The sequence below is a fragment of the Anguilla anguilla genome, chromosome 5, assembly GCF_013347855.1.
Source record: "Anguilla anguilla isolate fAngAng1 chromosome 5, fAngAng1.pri, whole genome shotgun sequence".
NCBI classification, from domain to species: domain Eukaryota; kingdom Metazoa; phylum Chordata; class Actinopteri; order Anguilliformes; family Anguillidae; genus Anguilla; species Anguilla anguilla.
The window spans coordinates 28144241-28161734 of NC_049205.1; the positions used below are offsets into that span (position 1 = coordinate 28144241).

The 17494-nt window shown below is 39.0% G+C and overlaps 1 protein-coding gene across 2 annotated transcripts in view; it reads right to left on the reverse strand.

Moving 5' to 3' along the window:
- The window catches only part of LOC118228014 (anoctamin-9-like), a 59346-nt gene that overhangs the window by 5033 nt on the left and 36819 nt on the right, over nt 1–17494 (reverse strand). The window contains exons 13-20 of one of the 2 annotated variants that reach the window (XM_035419179.1): nt 15420–15584; nt 15291–15327; nt 11566–11677; nt 11430–11487; nt 8220–8317; nt 7587–7780; nt 5840–5992; nt 5493–5640 (exon numbers count right to left, since the gene is read on the reverse strand). In XM_035419179.1, the coding sequence (XP_035275070.1) occupies nt 5493–5640; nt 5840–5992; nt 7587–7780; nt 8220–8317; nt 11430–11487; nt 11566–11677; nt 15291–15327; nt 15420–15584 (965 nt within the window). The remainder of the gene's footprint in view (nt 1–5492; nt 5641–5839; nt 5993–7586; nt 7781–8219; nt 8318–11429; nt 11488–11565; nt 11678–15290; nt 15328–15419; nt 15585–17494) is intronic. The other variant, XM_035419181.1, reaches the window with a different exon arrangement.

Consider the following 17494-nt stretch of genomic DNA (forward strand, 5'->3'; position numbering starts at 1 on the left):
TTTTTATTTGAAATCAGTTCCAAACAGTTTTCAGGAAACAGCACAGAGTGCCAATTTAAAGTATGTAGTCTCATGCTGATCTCTTCAGGGTGGATGAAAGAACATTATTTGATTCTTTACTCCTAACTTCATGAACAGCAGGGACCAGTTGACAGTATGTGCTGACTTGGACAGATATCATCTTATTTGTGGAGGTATAGACAACACGCTGCCATGGCCCGGAAATACTATAACTGATGAGTTCTGCGAGTTAATTCCTATGAGTGTAGCACAATTCATTGGAGTCGCTAACACTATGACAATCAATAGAAACAGGCAATAACATTCTGTTTTAAATATAAATTAGGTGCACCACCATGGAGCTGGACATGTCCAATTCAAACTCTCATTTTAAATGCCCAACTATCTGGAAACACAGCTGCATTCATGAGAAAACCCCACTGTCAATTCAGGAGAGTGTAGACATCTGGTTCTCCTCCAAAAAACGTGGCATTGCCAGTCTGCTTCTTTCACACTGCAGACGACAGCTAAGCTGGCATAGAATGGAGTCAAAAGAAGACCTTTAATATGCAGCTGTTACGTGCAGTCCATGGGCACCTGATTGACCAGCAGGCATTGCTAGATAGTGATGAAACGTGGACCTCTAGCTGACTGAGTTTTTCCATACGCTAGGTCACATAATCTGCAATTGGACATCACCCTATAGAACTACTGGCCATAGTCGGCACAGGCACGGCCTGGATTCAATCTGAGGCTCATCCTTGCACCACATTGTGGTGTTTTAACTGAGGGAGTCAGCAGCCCCTAGGCAATAACATTTTACATTGTTTCTGGATCAAAACTTTTTCTAGGCTGAACCGTAAAGAGTAAATTGTGATCAGAAAAACTCATCGGACTGCCGTTTACACAGACAGGCTCCGTGACACCTGTAGACATTCTAGGAGGTTATGTTAAGGTTACAGTTGAGGCCAAAAGTTTACATACACCTAGGCTAAAGATATTCAAACTCAGTTTTTCAGAACACTGCACATTTCATGATACCATACATTTCTTTTGGCAAGTCAATTAGGACATCTACTATGTTCAAATCAGAGGTAATTTTAAAATAATCAATTAGAGACAGATTTATTTCAGCTTTAATTCACTATATCAGAATTCCAGTGGGTCAAAGGTTTACAGACACCAAGTTGACTGTCTCTTTAAACAGTCTGGAAGATTCCAAAAATTGATGTAATGACTTTTTAGAAGCTTATGATTGGCTAATTGTCATAATTAGGAGTTAATTGGCACCTGTGGCTGTATTTAAGGGCCTACCTTTAGAGCTACTGCCTTTTTTCCCTTTATACCATGGGAAAATCCAAGCAACTCAGCCAAGACCTCAGAAAAAAAATTGTGGACCTTCACAAGTCCGGTTCCTCCTTAGGAGCAATTTCCAAACAACTGAAGGTACCACGAGTATCTGTACAAACAATTGTATGCAAATATAAAAATCATGGGACCACACAGACACTGTAACGTTCACGAAGGAGGCACAAATTAACTCCCAATGCTGAACGAACTTTGGTCCAAAAGGTTCAACTGAACCCCAAGACAACAACAAAGAGACTGGTGAAGGAGTTGGAGGCATCGGGTACCAGAGTATTTACATCCCCCATTAAGAGAATCCTATCACCATGGCCTGAAAGGCTGTCACGCAAGGAATAAGCCCCTACTCCAAGACCGGCATAAAAAAAGCCAGAATGAAGTTTGCAGGTGATCACCAGGATGAAGACCTAGCCTTCTCTGGCCAGATGAACCAAAAACTGTTTGGCCATAATGATCAAAGCTATGTATAGAGGTAAAAGGGTGAGGCTTTTATTCCGAAGAACACCATCCCAACTGTGAAGCATGGGGGTGGCAACATCATGTTGTGGGGGTGTTTTGCTGAAAAAAGGGACTGGTGCACTTCAGAAAATCGATGGCATCATGAGGAAGGAGGATTATATAAAAATACTGAAGCAACACCTGAAGACAACAGCCAGAAAGTTAAAACTTCGCAACTGGGTCTTCTAGCAGGACAATGATCCTAAGCATACTTCCAAAGTTGTAACAAAATGGTTTAAAGGCAACAAAGTGAAAGCATTGGAGTGGCCATCACAAAGCCCTGACCTGAATCCCATAGAAAATTTGTGGACTCAACTGAAAAAGCGTGTCTGAGCAAGGAGGCCTACAAACCTGACTGAGTTACACCAGTTCTGTCAGGAGGAATGGGCAAAAAGTATTGTGAGAAGCTTGTGGAAGGCTACCCCAAGAGTTTGATTCAAGTTAAGCAATTAAAGGGCAATGCCACCAAATACAAAGAAAGTGTATGTAAACTTTTGACCCACTAAAAATCTGATATAGTACATAAAAGCTGAAATAAATCTCTTAGCTATTATTTTGAAATGACCTCTTCTGGAAATAAAGTAGATACCCTAATTGACTTAACACAGGAAATGTATAGTAAAACATGAAAAGTGTGGAGAAAAATTGAGATAGAATATCTTCAGCCTAGGTGTATGTAAACATTTGGCATCAACTGTAATGTTAAGGTTAATGTTAAGCTTAGCCAAATATTATTTTCTAACGTATGACTGTGTCTGACTTTTTTCTTTTAAATATTGTCAGATATGTACTGCTTAGATTGTGGCTTTAGAGAAGATAACAGTGAATTTGTTCAATACAATATTATATTGTTTCTAAGAATGTGGCCTGGCCTCCCCATCATAAGCATCAATGCAAATGTGATTGGGGCAATTTAAAATCCACTGATACCCTAATCTAGACAGACAATCTATAGCCGCGTTTCCACCGCAGGAACTTTACCCCGGAACTAGGAACCTTTTGAGGAACTCAGTGCGTTTCCACCGCAGGAACTTAGTTCTGGGGGCTTTATTTTACCCCCAAAAAAGTTCCTGCTCGGGGGGTAGTACTTTCCGAAAGTACAGGAACCTTTTGGGTGGAGCTTGCAGCGCTGAACATTTCTGATTGGTCGAGTACTCGCAGCATTTTTTGTGTGTTTATTTTCAACCGCCATGTTTAAAAATATGCAGCCACAAACTGATTTATTTTCATAATAACTTCAAATCAAACTTGTATGTTATGCGGCGCAGTAGCCTAGTTTTGGTTATAGCCTGCCAACGTCTTGGAATTATAACGTGTGCTCTTCTGTTCTTTTCTTGCTTTAGTATTTGTTTTATAAAATGCTAAGCATTCATGCTGGGACAGCATATTACGTACCAAAACATTCAAACGGTTTAATTCGGTTGCTGAATATTTTCTTCCGGATTTTCTTTGTTAGCTCGTTGTAATTGACTCAAAACGTTTGATACAGTTATGTGAGGTATGCGGTAGTTCTACAGTAAAAGCAAACTGGAAATCACCTTCCACACTTTTTGTCAGGGTAAAATAACAGGTTAATTCTAGTAATCGACCCTTTAGCTTTTTCAGACTGCCTTAATTTTACTCTGCCATTCTTCAATTCCACAAAAAGACCAGGAAGACTATGGACTAATTTATGGTGCATGGTTCGCATCTGGAGGGCACACTTCGCTGCTCAGCTAGCAGTAACTTCGAAGGAAAGCAAACGGTGGCTGTACCACTACTAATTTAAATTTTCACGCAAGTCCGAGTTTTCGTTCTATTCTTGTCATTTTGTGATTAGCCTATATGGAATTGACGATGAGAGTCGAAGTAATCAATTCAACAGCAAATTGTTTAGGCTACGACGTGTGCATGTTTTCTGCTGTTGTTACCAGTTATTTGTGGAATGTGAATGCATTCTGTCGCCCCAGATGTCAAGACATGAAAGTGAATGTTCACATAAAAACATAATGAATGTGTTTGAGAGGATATATAAAACAGTTACAATCTGACTATTGGCCTGTTATATCCTATTTGTTGCATGACAACGGTCCAAGTCGAACTACCAACGAGAGTTTTGCTTTACAACGGTAAAATTGGGAGTCGGAGACCCTGCATGGCTACATGCTTAACATTTCCTTTAAGTTTGAATGCAATCTTTAGGTAGGCCAGTCCTTGTCATAAATGAGTGTGATCTCCCTTCCCTTCTGTCCTACACCTTAACTCGGCATCACCCAATCAGGGTAAATGTCTACAAGCCATGCTGGGTAAGGTATTTAAGATGGCCACAGGAAAACGTTGTGTTGCAACTGGTTTCGGAGCCTTTTGGTGGTGGTTCCTTGGTTGTGTGTTTTTAGCTGGTTTCCTTTCATCCTGTGGCACTTAAACTGAAAGTGGGTAACACTTTGGCAAGGTCTGGCTTATCTGTCTCTCTCTTTTCTGATATTTCATAATCAATTGTTTCATGTTTTGTATAATGTATTCTGTTTTGTAATTTGAAGTAGTGAATCTGCATTCAATAAAGAATGTATGATTTCAATTCGTTAATCTGCTTCATATGACTGCTTCATATTGAATTAGTCTTAAAACCTGGTATAGAGCTTGTTTTGACTTGTTGGTTGATTCAACCAGCCCACTGCAGACTGACTTATCAAGAATTTGGTGATTTAATTGATAGTTCTCAACAATATTAAATTAAATCACATAAAATATATTTTATATGTAGGTTGAGTGAGATGTTCTAGCAAGCTATATCGTTTGTGTTCAGAGTGCTGGACATTTGGAGCATTGATTGTTGGAACTGTTGGACTCAGAAAATAAACATTTTTAATTAATCCTTGCTTGTCCCACAATATGTAACAACCGCTGTCAGTTATATAGTTAACAGGCTTCATCACAGCCTGTGCTATCTGCACCTCTGGCTGCTAATGCTTGCTCACTTAGCAAGCTAACAAACTTAGCTAACTTAACTTAAGCTTAACTTAGCAGTGATTACTATCTAACAGTTACAGCTGCAGCTACTATACAGAGCAAAAGGGACAATATGATCACATTCATACGGGACGTCGGTCAATCAGTAAAAAACCATGGGTCCTGTTGAGAAGGTCATTGTACTGTACTGTACTAGTGACAATGAGCCACTATAAAACTTATGGTTTTAGGCTGCTGGTTTGTATTAGTGAAATTTTTCTACCAAAATGACCTAAATTCTTGTTGCACTGTTCAAGAGATTGGAATTCTGTCCGCAGCGGGGGCCTCAGTTTACATTTATGGAATTTAGAATTCTGAGCGTATCCACTGAGGTCTGATGTGACATGAACACAGTTTGTAAAACTGTAGATTACCTCTTATTAAATATCTTAATACTGCTGCAGCCAATGTAAATGCATCAGTTATCAAAACTATTTAAAAACAAACACAGCTTATGAAACCGCATGAATATAAGTAATTCTTGTTTTATATATACTACTGTTTATAATTAACTATTCAAGGATAAAATGCTCTGAATTTGTTACACATTGTTTCAAGAACAGAAGAAAACTGGCACAACCTGTGGCATTAATTCTTAATAAATTAAGATTCTACAAATTTATAAAATGTTTTTGACTCACGGCAGAGTGGTCTCAGGATCTTTGGCACAGGGCCCATAACGATAGCGGTACACCAGGCGAGGTATAAAGTCAGAGGAGACACCAATGACCAGCCCATTGGCAATGACTGCCAGCACGCCAATCATCTCCAGCACTTTGGTCCATACGCCTGAGGAGCAGACACAATGGGGTATCATTAACAAAATGCATTCTCTCAGATACCAGCATGCTTTGAAGTATTACTCTGGGTGAAACATGGACACTATTGAAAGGCCAGCTAATTACACTTCTCTTTTAAATCATTACCATAGCTGCCTCATCAATGCCACTTTCTTTTATACCCCTTCAAATGAGGTCTCCTGCCTCACCAATGTCATTACTCTTCTTTGGCACCATGCGGCGCTCAAGGCTGACCATCTTTATGGCGTCCAAACGGATCTCAAAGATGTTGTTGAGGAGGGCCAGCAGTGGGGCCAGGGGAAAGGCCGCCACAAAGATGGTGGTGAAGCTGAACTGGATAACTGCAAAGAGAGAGAGCAAGGAATGAGTCACTACACACCACACATCCCTGAAAGTGAAGGGAGGAATGAGGAATCTTTGCAGTCCAAGAATCTTTGCAGTCCAAGAACAAAAAAAACATTTGGCAGGTTAATCTTAACCCACAGGTCTAGCTGTGGTCCAGAACATCATATTTCAGGTTTGCTTTCCATTTCTGAGTTGCCTTGTAAGTAGATCATATGAGTGCCATGATCAGGCAATCAGACTGGCACAGCTAGATAATTAGACAGACTAATCTAGATCAATACAGAGCAGATTAACTAGAGCGATTACCTTACTCCCCTCTTCCCTTGCGAGGACAGCTAATAATAACACTGTTAAATTGGGATGGTAGGTATGCCACCCCGCCAAGTTATGCCCTGGCGGGGCCTCATGCCTCATACCTATACAGCACAGAGAGTTTGTCACTTTTCAGGGTTCGCCACAGAAATAACCACAACAGACACAGACACAGACACTCAGCCCTTAAAAACATTAAATTCTGTACATTCTCACCCAATTTCAACAGACAGAATTCATAAACAACTTCACATGTCCACACAATAAAGCCCCAAACTAAAGAGATTTTGTGTTTTCTCCTTCTTATTCTTGACTTGAAACAATTGAGAAAACATTGGGTAGCATCGGTTTGGAATACAGCTTATTTAATTTCGGTGAGGCAAGATAGCCTATATTGTTTGTAGTACAGTAACTTGGCGTCATTTTGATATCAATACTTTTAATGGCAGGTGTAGATTTAGCCAGTTTGAATGAATGAGTTTTAGACAGTGCTTTGTACGTGTGAGTATCTTGGCATTTTTGTACATTGAAAACATGTTTTTTATGAGATTATAACAGTACTTCGATTCCCCACTGTAAATAGCTAACTTGCACATCAAATAGCTAACTTGAAATCAAATGGTACTGGAGAGTTTGAGAAGGAAAGGTTAATACCATTTCATGGGAAATAGCTTTTGAGTTAAGCCAGAATTGCAGAAACATTGTTACAAGTTGATGCTGACAACAAATATGCGGCTGAGTTCAGGGTATGTAAGAAGTAGACGCAGGGGGTTGCCTATGACAGTCACCAAGCAGGCACCTCCATCATGAAAAGTTGTGGAAACAGTAGGTTGGGAAGACCAATTTCTCACCAAGCCAGAGATGGTAGAGGCATCCTTTTTAAGGAAACAATTTGTCATTGTCATTTGACATTGCAGTATCTTATGAAAAGGCCTACACTGTTTTCTGGAACATGAAATGGCATTTTTAGGCTACTGGTTAACCAAGTCACCAGCATTTGAAAATCCAGTTAGCCTAGTTCAATTTTTTTTCCAGAAAAAATATTTTTCTTCATGTCATGCCATCATTCTTTATGTACTGTATATCCTTGTTTGGGCTACGTAGTTCATTCTTGCATGCATATAATTTGGCAGTTATTGGGAGAAATTTCAGAGAAATTCCCTATGCATTGCATGGTATGCTGGAGCCAGATAGATCTGCAAGCAACTTTCCTCTGGACCATGAAGTATTGGGGGCTGAGAAGCATGCGCAGGACACTGGAGCTGGGTGGAAACTTACCCATTTCCAGGAACTCATTAAAGAGACTGAAGGCATCGACTTCCCTCAAATTGTAGTTGCGGGTCCAGTTCTGGAGCTTGCAGTTGTCACACAGCTCTGAACCGTCCTCTGTACCCTTGCAGTTCTTCCGATAGCAGTAGCCACACTTCCTCTGCAGATTATTTGATTTCTTCTTCATCCAACTGAAAAACCAGCTGAAAGACATGTGTGTGCTGGTAAAGGGAAGTGATTTGGCCTAAAAATTCGTCTGATCCACACAGGTTCCTCATTAGCCCCAACATCCCAACATTTTGCACCCTAAACAGTGCACATTTTAATTCTGTAGGAATATGAATATGAAACATTTTTATTCTTACTTCAAGGACTGAAAAAGGACTGAAAAGCCAACTGCCATTTTGAAAAATGTATAGCCACATGTGTTTTCCTTTGTGCTACCAGCAGGACACAAGTATACCATAATAAGCCAGTTGTCTGTTTAGTTTCTTCTGTGTGTACTTTTGCACACAAACACAAGCAATTGTGAGGGTGTTGGATGTTATTTTGACCACTTAACACCATTTTTGGCTTCATTAGCAGACAGCAGCTGCTTTCTCAATCCTTCCCTGACATCGGGGAAACAAAGGGTAAACTCACGGCACTGCAAACTCGAAGACGTTATTGATAGACTGTTTGAGCACCAGGATAACAGCCATCTGGATGAAGAGGTCAGTGAGGCAGCCACTGGGATGGCACTGCAAGGACGAGACACCTCATTTAACTGTCAAAACCAACTCAACCGGCAAAAGGTACTTTATCCCAGAAACACAACTGACAAGTAAAATCCTTTGACCCAAAAATCAAACTCAAATCGCAAAGGGACAAGCTGTCAATCTGAAAAGTGGTAATGGGTATAGAACCAAGACTGAAACTTGAGGGGCTAATAAAGTCAGAGCAAAAAACTGGAGAGCCTTGCAGAACAGACATTTTAAAAAGTGTACACCAATGTTCAGATGGAATTACTGTAAAATGTCACTTGTATGAACAGCTCATTGATTTCGGTTTTTATTTATTTATTTTTATTTTTGAAATTTACTTTGACAAATAATTTTTTAAATAATAATTTTAAATGAATCTTGAATATAAAAAAAACAAGTGAAAATGGTTGAAAAATAGTCTAATGCAAAATCCGGGTGAAAAATAGCATCATTTAAAAATCCGGGTGAAAATCTGACCATAAAAATTACATTGGAAAAATCAGGGTGAAAATTTGATTTTAATTCCAAACATTGATAACTTTTTTTAATTTCTTTTCATTGCTTAATAAACAGCAAGTTTGCGATTTCTCTCCATTTTTCTCTCCACTTCCTATTTATAGCTTGTTCTGAGCCATCCTGCATGCCTAACTGACCCTTTGATGGCCTCTTGATTGGCTAGCTGAATCACCAATCGGAGCGCTCCAGTGCATAGCAATTGTTGCTAACCACCATGGAGTCTGTCAAGCTTTAGATTCGAAATCATTACCTTCTATGAGGATTGTAACTAAAATGAGTATCTGTGTATCAAAACTAAAATATAAAACTTTTAAAACGTGCGCAATGGGAGCAAAGATTAGCAAATCACTATTCCATATCACATATATCAGGTAAAGAATAAATATAAATATTATGTTCAATGAAACTGTTAGCTAGTCACCCAGCAATGCACAAACAGTTCTGATTTGTTACGACAGTGCCACTCACTTCCACTGACAGCAAATGAGGCTTATCTCATTTATGCTGAGAGCGATAGTATTATGCACCAATATTTTCCTCATTATTCATTTTTATCATTAATATAACTCTGGACGGCATACCAGAGGCCCTGCTGTCGACATCTGGATGAAATAAGAGATCCCTGCTCCAAAAGTGGTCACCATCCCAACTGTGAAGCATGGGGGTGGCAGCATCAAGTTGTGGGGGTGTTTTGCTGGAAAGGGGCCTGGTACATTTTATGGCATCATGAGGAAGGAGGATTATCGAGAAATACTGAAGCAACGCCTCAAGACATCTGCTAGACAGTTAAAACTTGGTCGCAAATGGATCTTCCAGCAGGACAACGATCCTAAGCATACCTCCAAAGTTGTAAAGACAACAAAGTGAAAGTATTGGAGTGGCCATCACAAAGCCCTGACCTGAATCCCATAGAAAATCTGTGGACTGAACTGAAAAAGCGTGTCCGAGCAAGGAGGCCCACAAACCTGACTGAGTTACACCAGTTCTGTCAGGACGAATGGGCAAAAATTCTGGCAAAGTATTGTGAGAAGCTTGTGGAAGGTTACCCCAAGCGTTTGATTCAATTTGGTGGCATTGCAATTAAAAGGCAATGCCACCAAATACTAACAAAGTGTATGTAAACTTTTGACCCACTGAAGATCTGATATAGTACATAAAAGCTGAAATAAATCTGTCTCTTAGCTATTATTTTGAAATGACCTCTGATGTGAACCAAGTATATGCCCTAATTGACTTGTCAAAAGAAATGTATGGTAACATGAAATGTGCGGAGTTGTGAAAAACTGAGTTTGAATATCTTTAGCTTAGGTGTATGTAAACTTTAGGCCTCAACTGTATTGTAGCTAGGCTAAGGGAAACACTGACCATTGGATGTTGGTCGTTGAATTTCCGGTCTATGTAAAAAAAATAATTTGCATTTAATTTACATATTTATTCCTGATATTGAGAATTTAATTTGAACTAGTTAAAATTTAAACTTCCAATTTGAACTAGTTAAAATACAATTATCAATATCCAGAATTCCTATTTGAACTAGTTAAAATAAAATGATCAATATCAAGAATTCCTATTTGAACTAGTTAAAATAAAATTCTCGTTATCACAAATTCCAATTTTAACTAGTTGAAATTAAATTCATGATATCAAGAATACCAATTGTAACTAGTGAAAATTCAATTCCTGATATGAAGAATGAAAGTCCCATTGAAATAAATAGGAAAAACCCTGGAATTATAACTAGTTCAAATTGAATAGCTGATATCAAGATTTCAAATTATAACTAGTTAAAACTGAATTTTTTATATCAAAAGCAAGTTGAATAAAAGCTTAAACGGCTTGCCATACAGGAGCGTATTGCAACCAGATCAACACAACTTGTTCCTAAAATATGTTTGTCTCTGTTGTCTGCTGATAACACCATGTTCATTCTCGTTTTATAGACTAATTCTGGAGACAGTTTTTGACTGCAAGAGTCCTGTTGCTATGAATTCTTCTTTTGCCTCTGCTGGCATTTGTAGTCACAGTTCTAAATTTTGTCCATCTCCTTTCTGAATTCTCATTTGTCTATGCTCCTGGCAGCTAAATTATTCAGAGCTGTAGCCGGGTTTGTGCTGATCTCCTCTTTAAAAAGTGTGTAAGTGAACAAAGGCTAAGTGCATTTATTTATGGGCGAGGCACACCGAAGCTCAGAGCCAATCAAACTAGGACAGTGGCAATGATTATTCTACACCCTCAAACTGAAGCCATGTATTTAGAGATCCTAAATATGTGTATATCATATTAAGTGACTTCTAAAACACTTTTGTCATATTAAAAAAAAGTTTTTTAAATTGTTCTCCCTATTTTGTGCTGTAGCTGACTATGAACTGAAGCCTCGTGACTAGCAGACTGATTCACCAGCTTGTGTCAAATATACCTGAATTGAACATAATTATACTGCGGTTTCATGGATGATAAATTTGGTTGATAACTTTAGTTTTTCAACTCCACCTGTATATGCTCTTGTCAAGAGATCTGAACATAAATGTTCTGAGAGCTGATTGTGCAGATAAGATTGATACAATTGATTGACATTCAATACTAAATCACTCACTTCCTCTAGTCTCCACTTCCCTGCAATCCGGACATAGCCACCAGGGTGACCATTCATCCTGAGAATGAAAAAACACATTTCATTACACTGACCATCACAGTTGATCCATCACTTCAGATATGGAACAATGATTTACCTGCCAAGAAAGAAGGCCACATAGATCAGGGAGGAGAAGAGGGTGAAAAACTGGAAGGTGAACATCTTCACAGTAAAGCTTCGCTCTGTGGCGGCTAAGGAGCGAGTTTTCTCTGTAGAGAAAAGGTAGAAGCTGGTTTGTGGAGACAGAATCAGAATCAGAATCAGACAACTCCCAGGCTGCAGTTCACCAACACATCAAAGGATGGTAAAATGCATTAAACAGTTCATCTTAGGTTGTTAGATCTGATAGATTATGATGATGCCAACTGTTAAGGAACTGTCCACTGGTAAGCATATGCCAGAGGTTCAGGAATATAAATGAAACATAATTACACACCAGGATATCAAAGGCTACTTGCGCTAAAGACTTCTGTATTTGTGTTCATCTATATGGCTACTTCTGATCAGCAATGCAGAATGCCGTTTCTGAAGCTGGACAAGTTGCTGTGATAATCTTATCTTGCTGGAGGCAGGGTTCTAGTTGAAGGCAGTGATTCAAAGCTAGAACACTTTCTGATAGTACTAGATATTAGGTAATTGGTTTGCACAGCTGTAGTCAGGTGACAAATTAAAGGAAAAACCTGAATAAATGGGTGGAGAAACACAATGAATGCAGATGCTTTCCATACAGGTGTACTGCATGATACAATTAAGCAAATAACATCCTATCATGCTCTGTGGCATGTATAAAAATGTTGAGCAGGTCCAGTTGACCTTGAATGTGGATCAAGATGGCAAGAGGAAAACATCTAAGTGACTTTGAAAGAGGGTTCATTATTGGGGCACAGATGGCAATACCTTCAGTCACAAAGACTGCTCAACTGGCTAGTGTTTCAATAGGAACAGTGACTAAAGTCACATCTGCATTTAGATCTATGAGAAAGACATGTAAATAGGGTCGGAAATTGAGGTTGAAATTGCACATTTGGTGACTGTGATGCTTGTGCATTAGTGTGATATGTAAGGAAAAACAGAAGAGCAACTCTTCCTCAGGTGACTGAGAATGTCAATGCAGGATGTGATAAGACTGTCAGTAAAAACATTCTGTCATCAACTACATAGAGCAGAATACAATAGGGTTGCAGTGCATAAACCCATCATTACAAAGATGAATGCACATTTGAGAGTTCAGTGGTGCCATAGGCACTGGTCAATAGAGATGTGGAAAAAAGTGATATGATCACATGAGTCATCCTTCATCATATTCTCAACAAGTGGGCGAGTCCATGTGTAGCATACACCAACAGAACAGTACAGGCCTGAATGCTTGACCCCACAGTGAGGGGATTCGATGGCTCTGTAATGCTGTGGGGGGCATTTTCCTGGCATCGTTTGGGTCTACTTCTCCCCTTAGAGAAAAGGGTCACTGCAAATCAATACAAAGTTATTCTGAGCAATCGCCTTTATCTTATGATGAAACATTTCTTGATGGGAGTGGTCTCTCCCCGGAAAACGAATGATTTGATGCGTATGAAAATGATGTGAATCATATACCATGGCTTTTGCAGTCACCAGATCTCAACCCAATTGAACCTATGGGAGTCGCTCTCAACCACCACGATCAAAAGACCCAATGAGGGAATATCTTTTGGAAGAATGGTGTTCCATCCCTCCAGTAGAGTTCCAGAGACTTGTAGTTTCTATGCCACGGCTCACTAAAGCTGTTCTGGCGGTTTGTGGTGGGCCAACCTCTTACTAAGACACTTCATCTTGATTTATCCTTTAATTTGTCACCCGTCTGTACCTTTCAGGTTTATAGCTATCTAGTTGCCAAAACAATGTTTTGCCTGAAAAGCTAGTAGGAATAAATGGGTAGCTAAGAATTAAGTATCAGCTACCCATTTAATCAAATAAACAATGTGCTTTGCAGACTAATTTCTGTATGGTCCAGTTGGGAGCAGTCAGGTAATGGTATGGTTGCACAGACTTTGGTTGTACACGAGGTCCACTAATCCATGGTCACAGCAATAAGAGTACAGGGCATACTGCCTTTTGCCCATTGTAAAAATATAAGGAATGACTTGTTCCAGAAGGGCTGGCAGCTGAGTATTATGTACTGCAGCATTTCCCAACCGGTGTGCCGCTGCACTCTGGTGTGCCGTCAGGTGAGGTCAGGTGTGCCGTGTGAAAAATTTTAATGTTCAAATGAATTAAAAAAACTTAAATGAACAAATCCCATTCACAATAGCCAAAATAAATGTCATTAAAATGCATATTGCTTAATTAAAACCCCAAAAGAACATTTAGGCCTGCTGTTGGCACGTCACATCAACGTCAGTACCTCGCTCGTGTTTTTTTTATTTTTATTTTTTTTTAGAGTGGTGTGCAATGAGATTCTGTAAATTTGGAAAGTGTGCCGCGGAAGGAAAAAGGTTGGGAAATGCTGATGTACTGTACCTAATATCCATGAATTGTACAGCATTTCCAATTTTATAGATTATGTTATGGCCTGAATTTGAGAGATCGGATGATCCACAATTTCCCCCTATCCCTCTTCACTATGTGGATAAAAGGAAAGTGTCTATATTGTTGAACCAATGGAGCAATTATCTAGATTCCAAGCAAACTGTAACATTAACCAACAGTTACAACTGCTAGGGTATCACACTTTTATCTACATGCAGTAAAATAATCTTGAAGATCATCATATGGAGAATAGCATTGTTGAACAGCTGGTTTCAGGAAAAACAGGTGCTGTACAGACAAGATATTTGCAGAAGTCCCCCACCACAAATGCAGAGTCATCAATTACATGGCTCCATCTGACCAATCTGTAGTATAGTTCTGCTCAGGGCTGTCATTAAAAAATTAGCATCTGAGCTAATCTGGAGTAATTCACTGGATGCACAACATCCACACACACATCTACCTGTCAAATAAATAGGTAAATTAAAAAACATGATGCAAATAGTCTATAGTTTGTTTATCAAAAACATTTGGGTATACACTTGAATGCAGTTGGATTGCACACAGAAAGAGACAATATGTCCCAATACGAAGTCAGCTGCCTTAGAAGGCAGCATTTGAAGGCAGCATTTTAACTATTTTCACTATTTTTCACACTTCGTAGGCATGTCCCAAACCGAAGTAATCAAAAATGCGTCCTTCTAAGGTGTTTTATTTGGGTGAAATTTGAAGGCAACGTGTGATGCATCCTCCTATCCCATAGGTCTTTGTGAGTTCCTCAGATGTCTCACTTCCGTTAAATTAGTGGCGGCTCAAAGCAGCAAAGCGGTGGAAATGTGAATATACAGTGAACATGATCATTTGTTATAGTCACATCTAGAAGTAAATTTTAATTATTTAATACACTGGAATAATGTATTTAATGTTTTTAAACCTTGGTGAGTGAAACAGAACTGGTCAGCTAACTTGCCTGTAATCACATTACTTCTCAATAGAACTGTAGCTAGCGTATACGTGGCTTAAAACATACAGCGAACTGAAATCATGATAATCTGGTTAAAACCAAAAAAAGTAGCTGAACTAGTGTTTTCCCTTAAATAGAGAATCAGAACAATTATGGCTACAATGACAGAATCTGTATTTATTTGTACAGAGTCTGTCAGTTGGAAAGTTAAAGACGTCAGCTGTAACAGTAAACACTGATCTTGAGTGAGCACGCAAACTCTCTGTGACGTCATCCTGCCTTCAACGTGCGTCCCAAATCTGTTGCCTTTTGAGGTTCCTTTACCGTTAGGATAAAGCTAATTTTCCACCAACCTATATCACACAGCTTTAAGGCCACTTTTCTGTTGACCTGTAAAAGAGGAGAGAAGAAGGTCTTAGCACACAGCTCCAACAGGGATCAAAGCTGAATGGAAGAGGAATGTTCACAGCACTGGTCTGTACCCGGGTCATGATGGTGATGGTGAGGTAATGTAGAACAGCACCCATCATGACAGCGGCCATGTTAGCGTGCTCAGTCAGGAACTCCCATTTCCCCTCAGAGAACAGCACAGTGGCGACCACACGAAACACCACCAGCGCATGAGTCAGTCCAATGATCAGCACCAGCTAAACACGCATATACATACACACAAACACCCATGCATCCACATTCAGACACACACACACACACATATACATGCACATAAATACACACAAACACACACACAAATGCAAACACACAAACAGACATAAAAATAGGAAAAACACACACAAACAAGTGATGACAGTCCATATAACAGTTAGCTTAGGTTTAAATTGCAAAAAATTGCTGTCACATCATTCATATACTAACTGAACTGGTTTCCAGTTTCCCAAATTTTCATACTTTACAAGACAAATCAAAGAGGTTCATTCTCTTAGCCTGGGCTATAAGAAATTGGTAGGTGCTAACTCTTTGTGAAACAATGTTTGGATTCCACTAGTGTAGATTTTCACAGTGAAACAATTTACAAGGAACAAAATAATTACTGGCTATTGCTTAGGCAACTTCACGTCTTACAACTTTCTGTGTACCAACATGCGTTACCCATGCAGAGTATGCAGGGGTTAAATATGGGAACAGTGTTCTGGAATTTTGCCAGCAGTTTCACCAAAGCAGTCCTACTCTCTATTATTCAAATGAAACATTATTTATATGATAAAGTTCATTAGAGGGCAGCACACATTTGCGTGTTTGTACTCAATATATTGAAGAGATTATACTGTATATTGCACAGCTCATCAAAACAACCAATTTAGCAACTATTTTGAGCAAAGACAGAGGGTTTGTATCATTCTGAAATATTTATTTAGTTTCCCACCATGACCTACCGCGACCATTGCTATATGTTTCTAATCTAAAAAAAAAACATGTTTTCAAAGAACAAAAATGCCAAGTTACTCATGCACACAAAGCACTGTCTATAAGTCATTATAAAGACCACACAGACAATTCCAGCCAGTACCATTAGTGCTGCTACCGCTAGAGCTTCAGTGTGGTGCCGTGCAGCCTGAGCAACAGAGTCCCAGCCCCAATGCTAATAGCCCTGGCAGTGCACCATTGAATGGATTATGCTAACTGATTGCCTCTGGATTAAATTCAGTTAAGAGCATCATAAAGTAAAATTTGACGTTATTGTTACATAATTTTGTTTGATGAATTAATTTTTACCATTTTAACTATTTTTCTTTATTATTTGGAATCGTGTGTTAATTTAGGCTGTTGCTGGTTGTGGTTTTTGTTGAGGTGGTTCCGAATGTTTTACTGAGAATATGGTTTTTTTTGATGCTGTCATCTTACCTTGCCATACCAAAACGGTTTCACTGAACAGTCTCTTTCAGAATGTTAATGTTATTTTGTGGGCTAGTGCCATTAGATATTGCTAGCCACGGGTTTCTTGGCAATACGGAAATTGTGCAAATCTGGGTTTTTAATCTGCTTGTTTTGTAGCTATGAAATCACATAGCAGTTTTTTGGTATTTAGAAAATTTCAGTGTTTTAATATATTGCTAGATTTCTAATTTAAAGACCTATTACTGACCGCTTCACTGATTTCCTACAGAATCACATTGGGGGTTGGGCGTAAAGACTGTGTGACATTCTAGTCAGTATACCCTCTTTTGTTGACTGCATCCGTCACTGAGATTTAAAAAAAAATTGTACAAGCTACTAGCTAGCGTCATGGCGTGAAGCAAGTTCTGGTGATGTCCAAATCGACGAGGAAAGCTGCTTTTGTTTATTAACAGTCAGATAAGCTTTTACAAAGCATTCAGATCAATCTTGTGTGAGCTTATTATAAATGCCTATCAGCAGGTGACTGTTTCTTTTCCAATAACCACTCATCTTTTGAATGCTCCCCATGCAAATTAGCTGAACACATCTAACATTAAACGCTGAACTAACTCTGACAACCAAAACACTCTGTCAACAATGTTAATGAGTAAAAAAGTTTTAAAAAAGTTTTAAAAACCATTTAAAATTCTATGGTCTCCCCAAA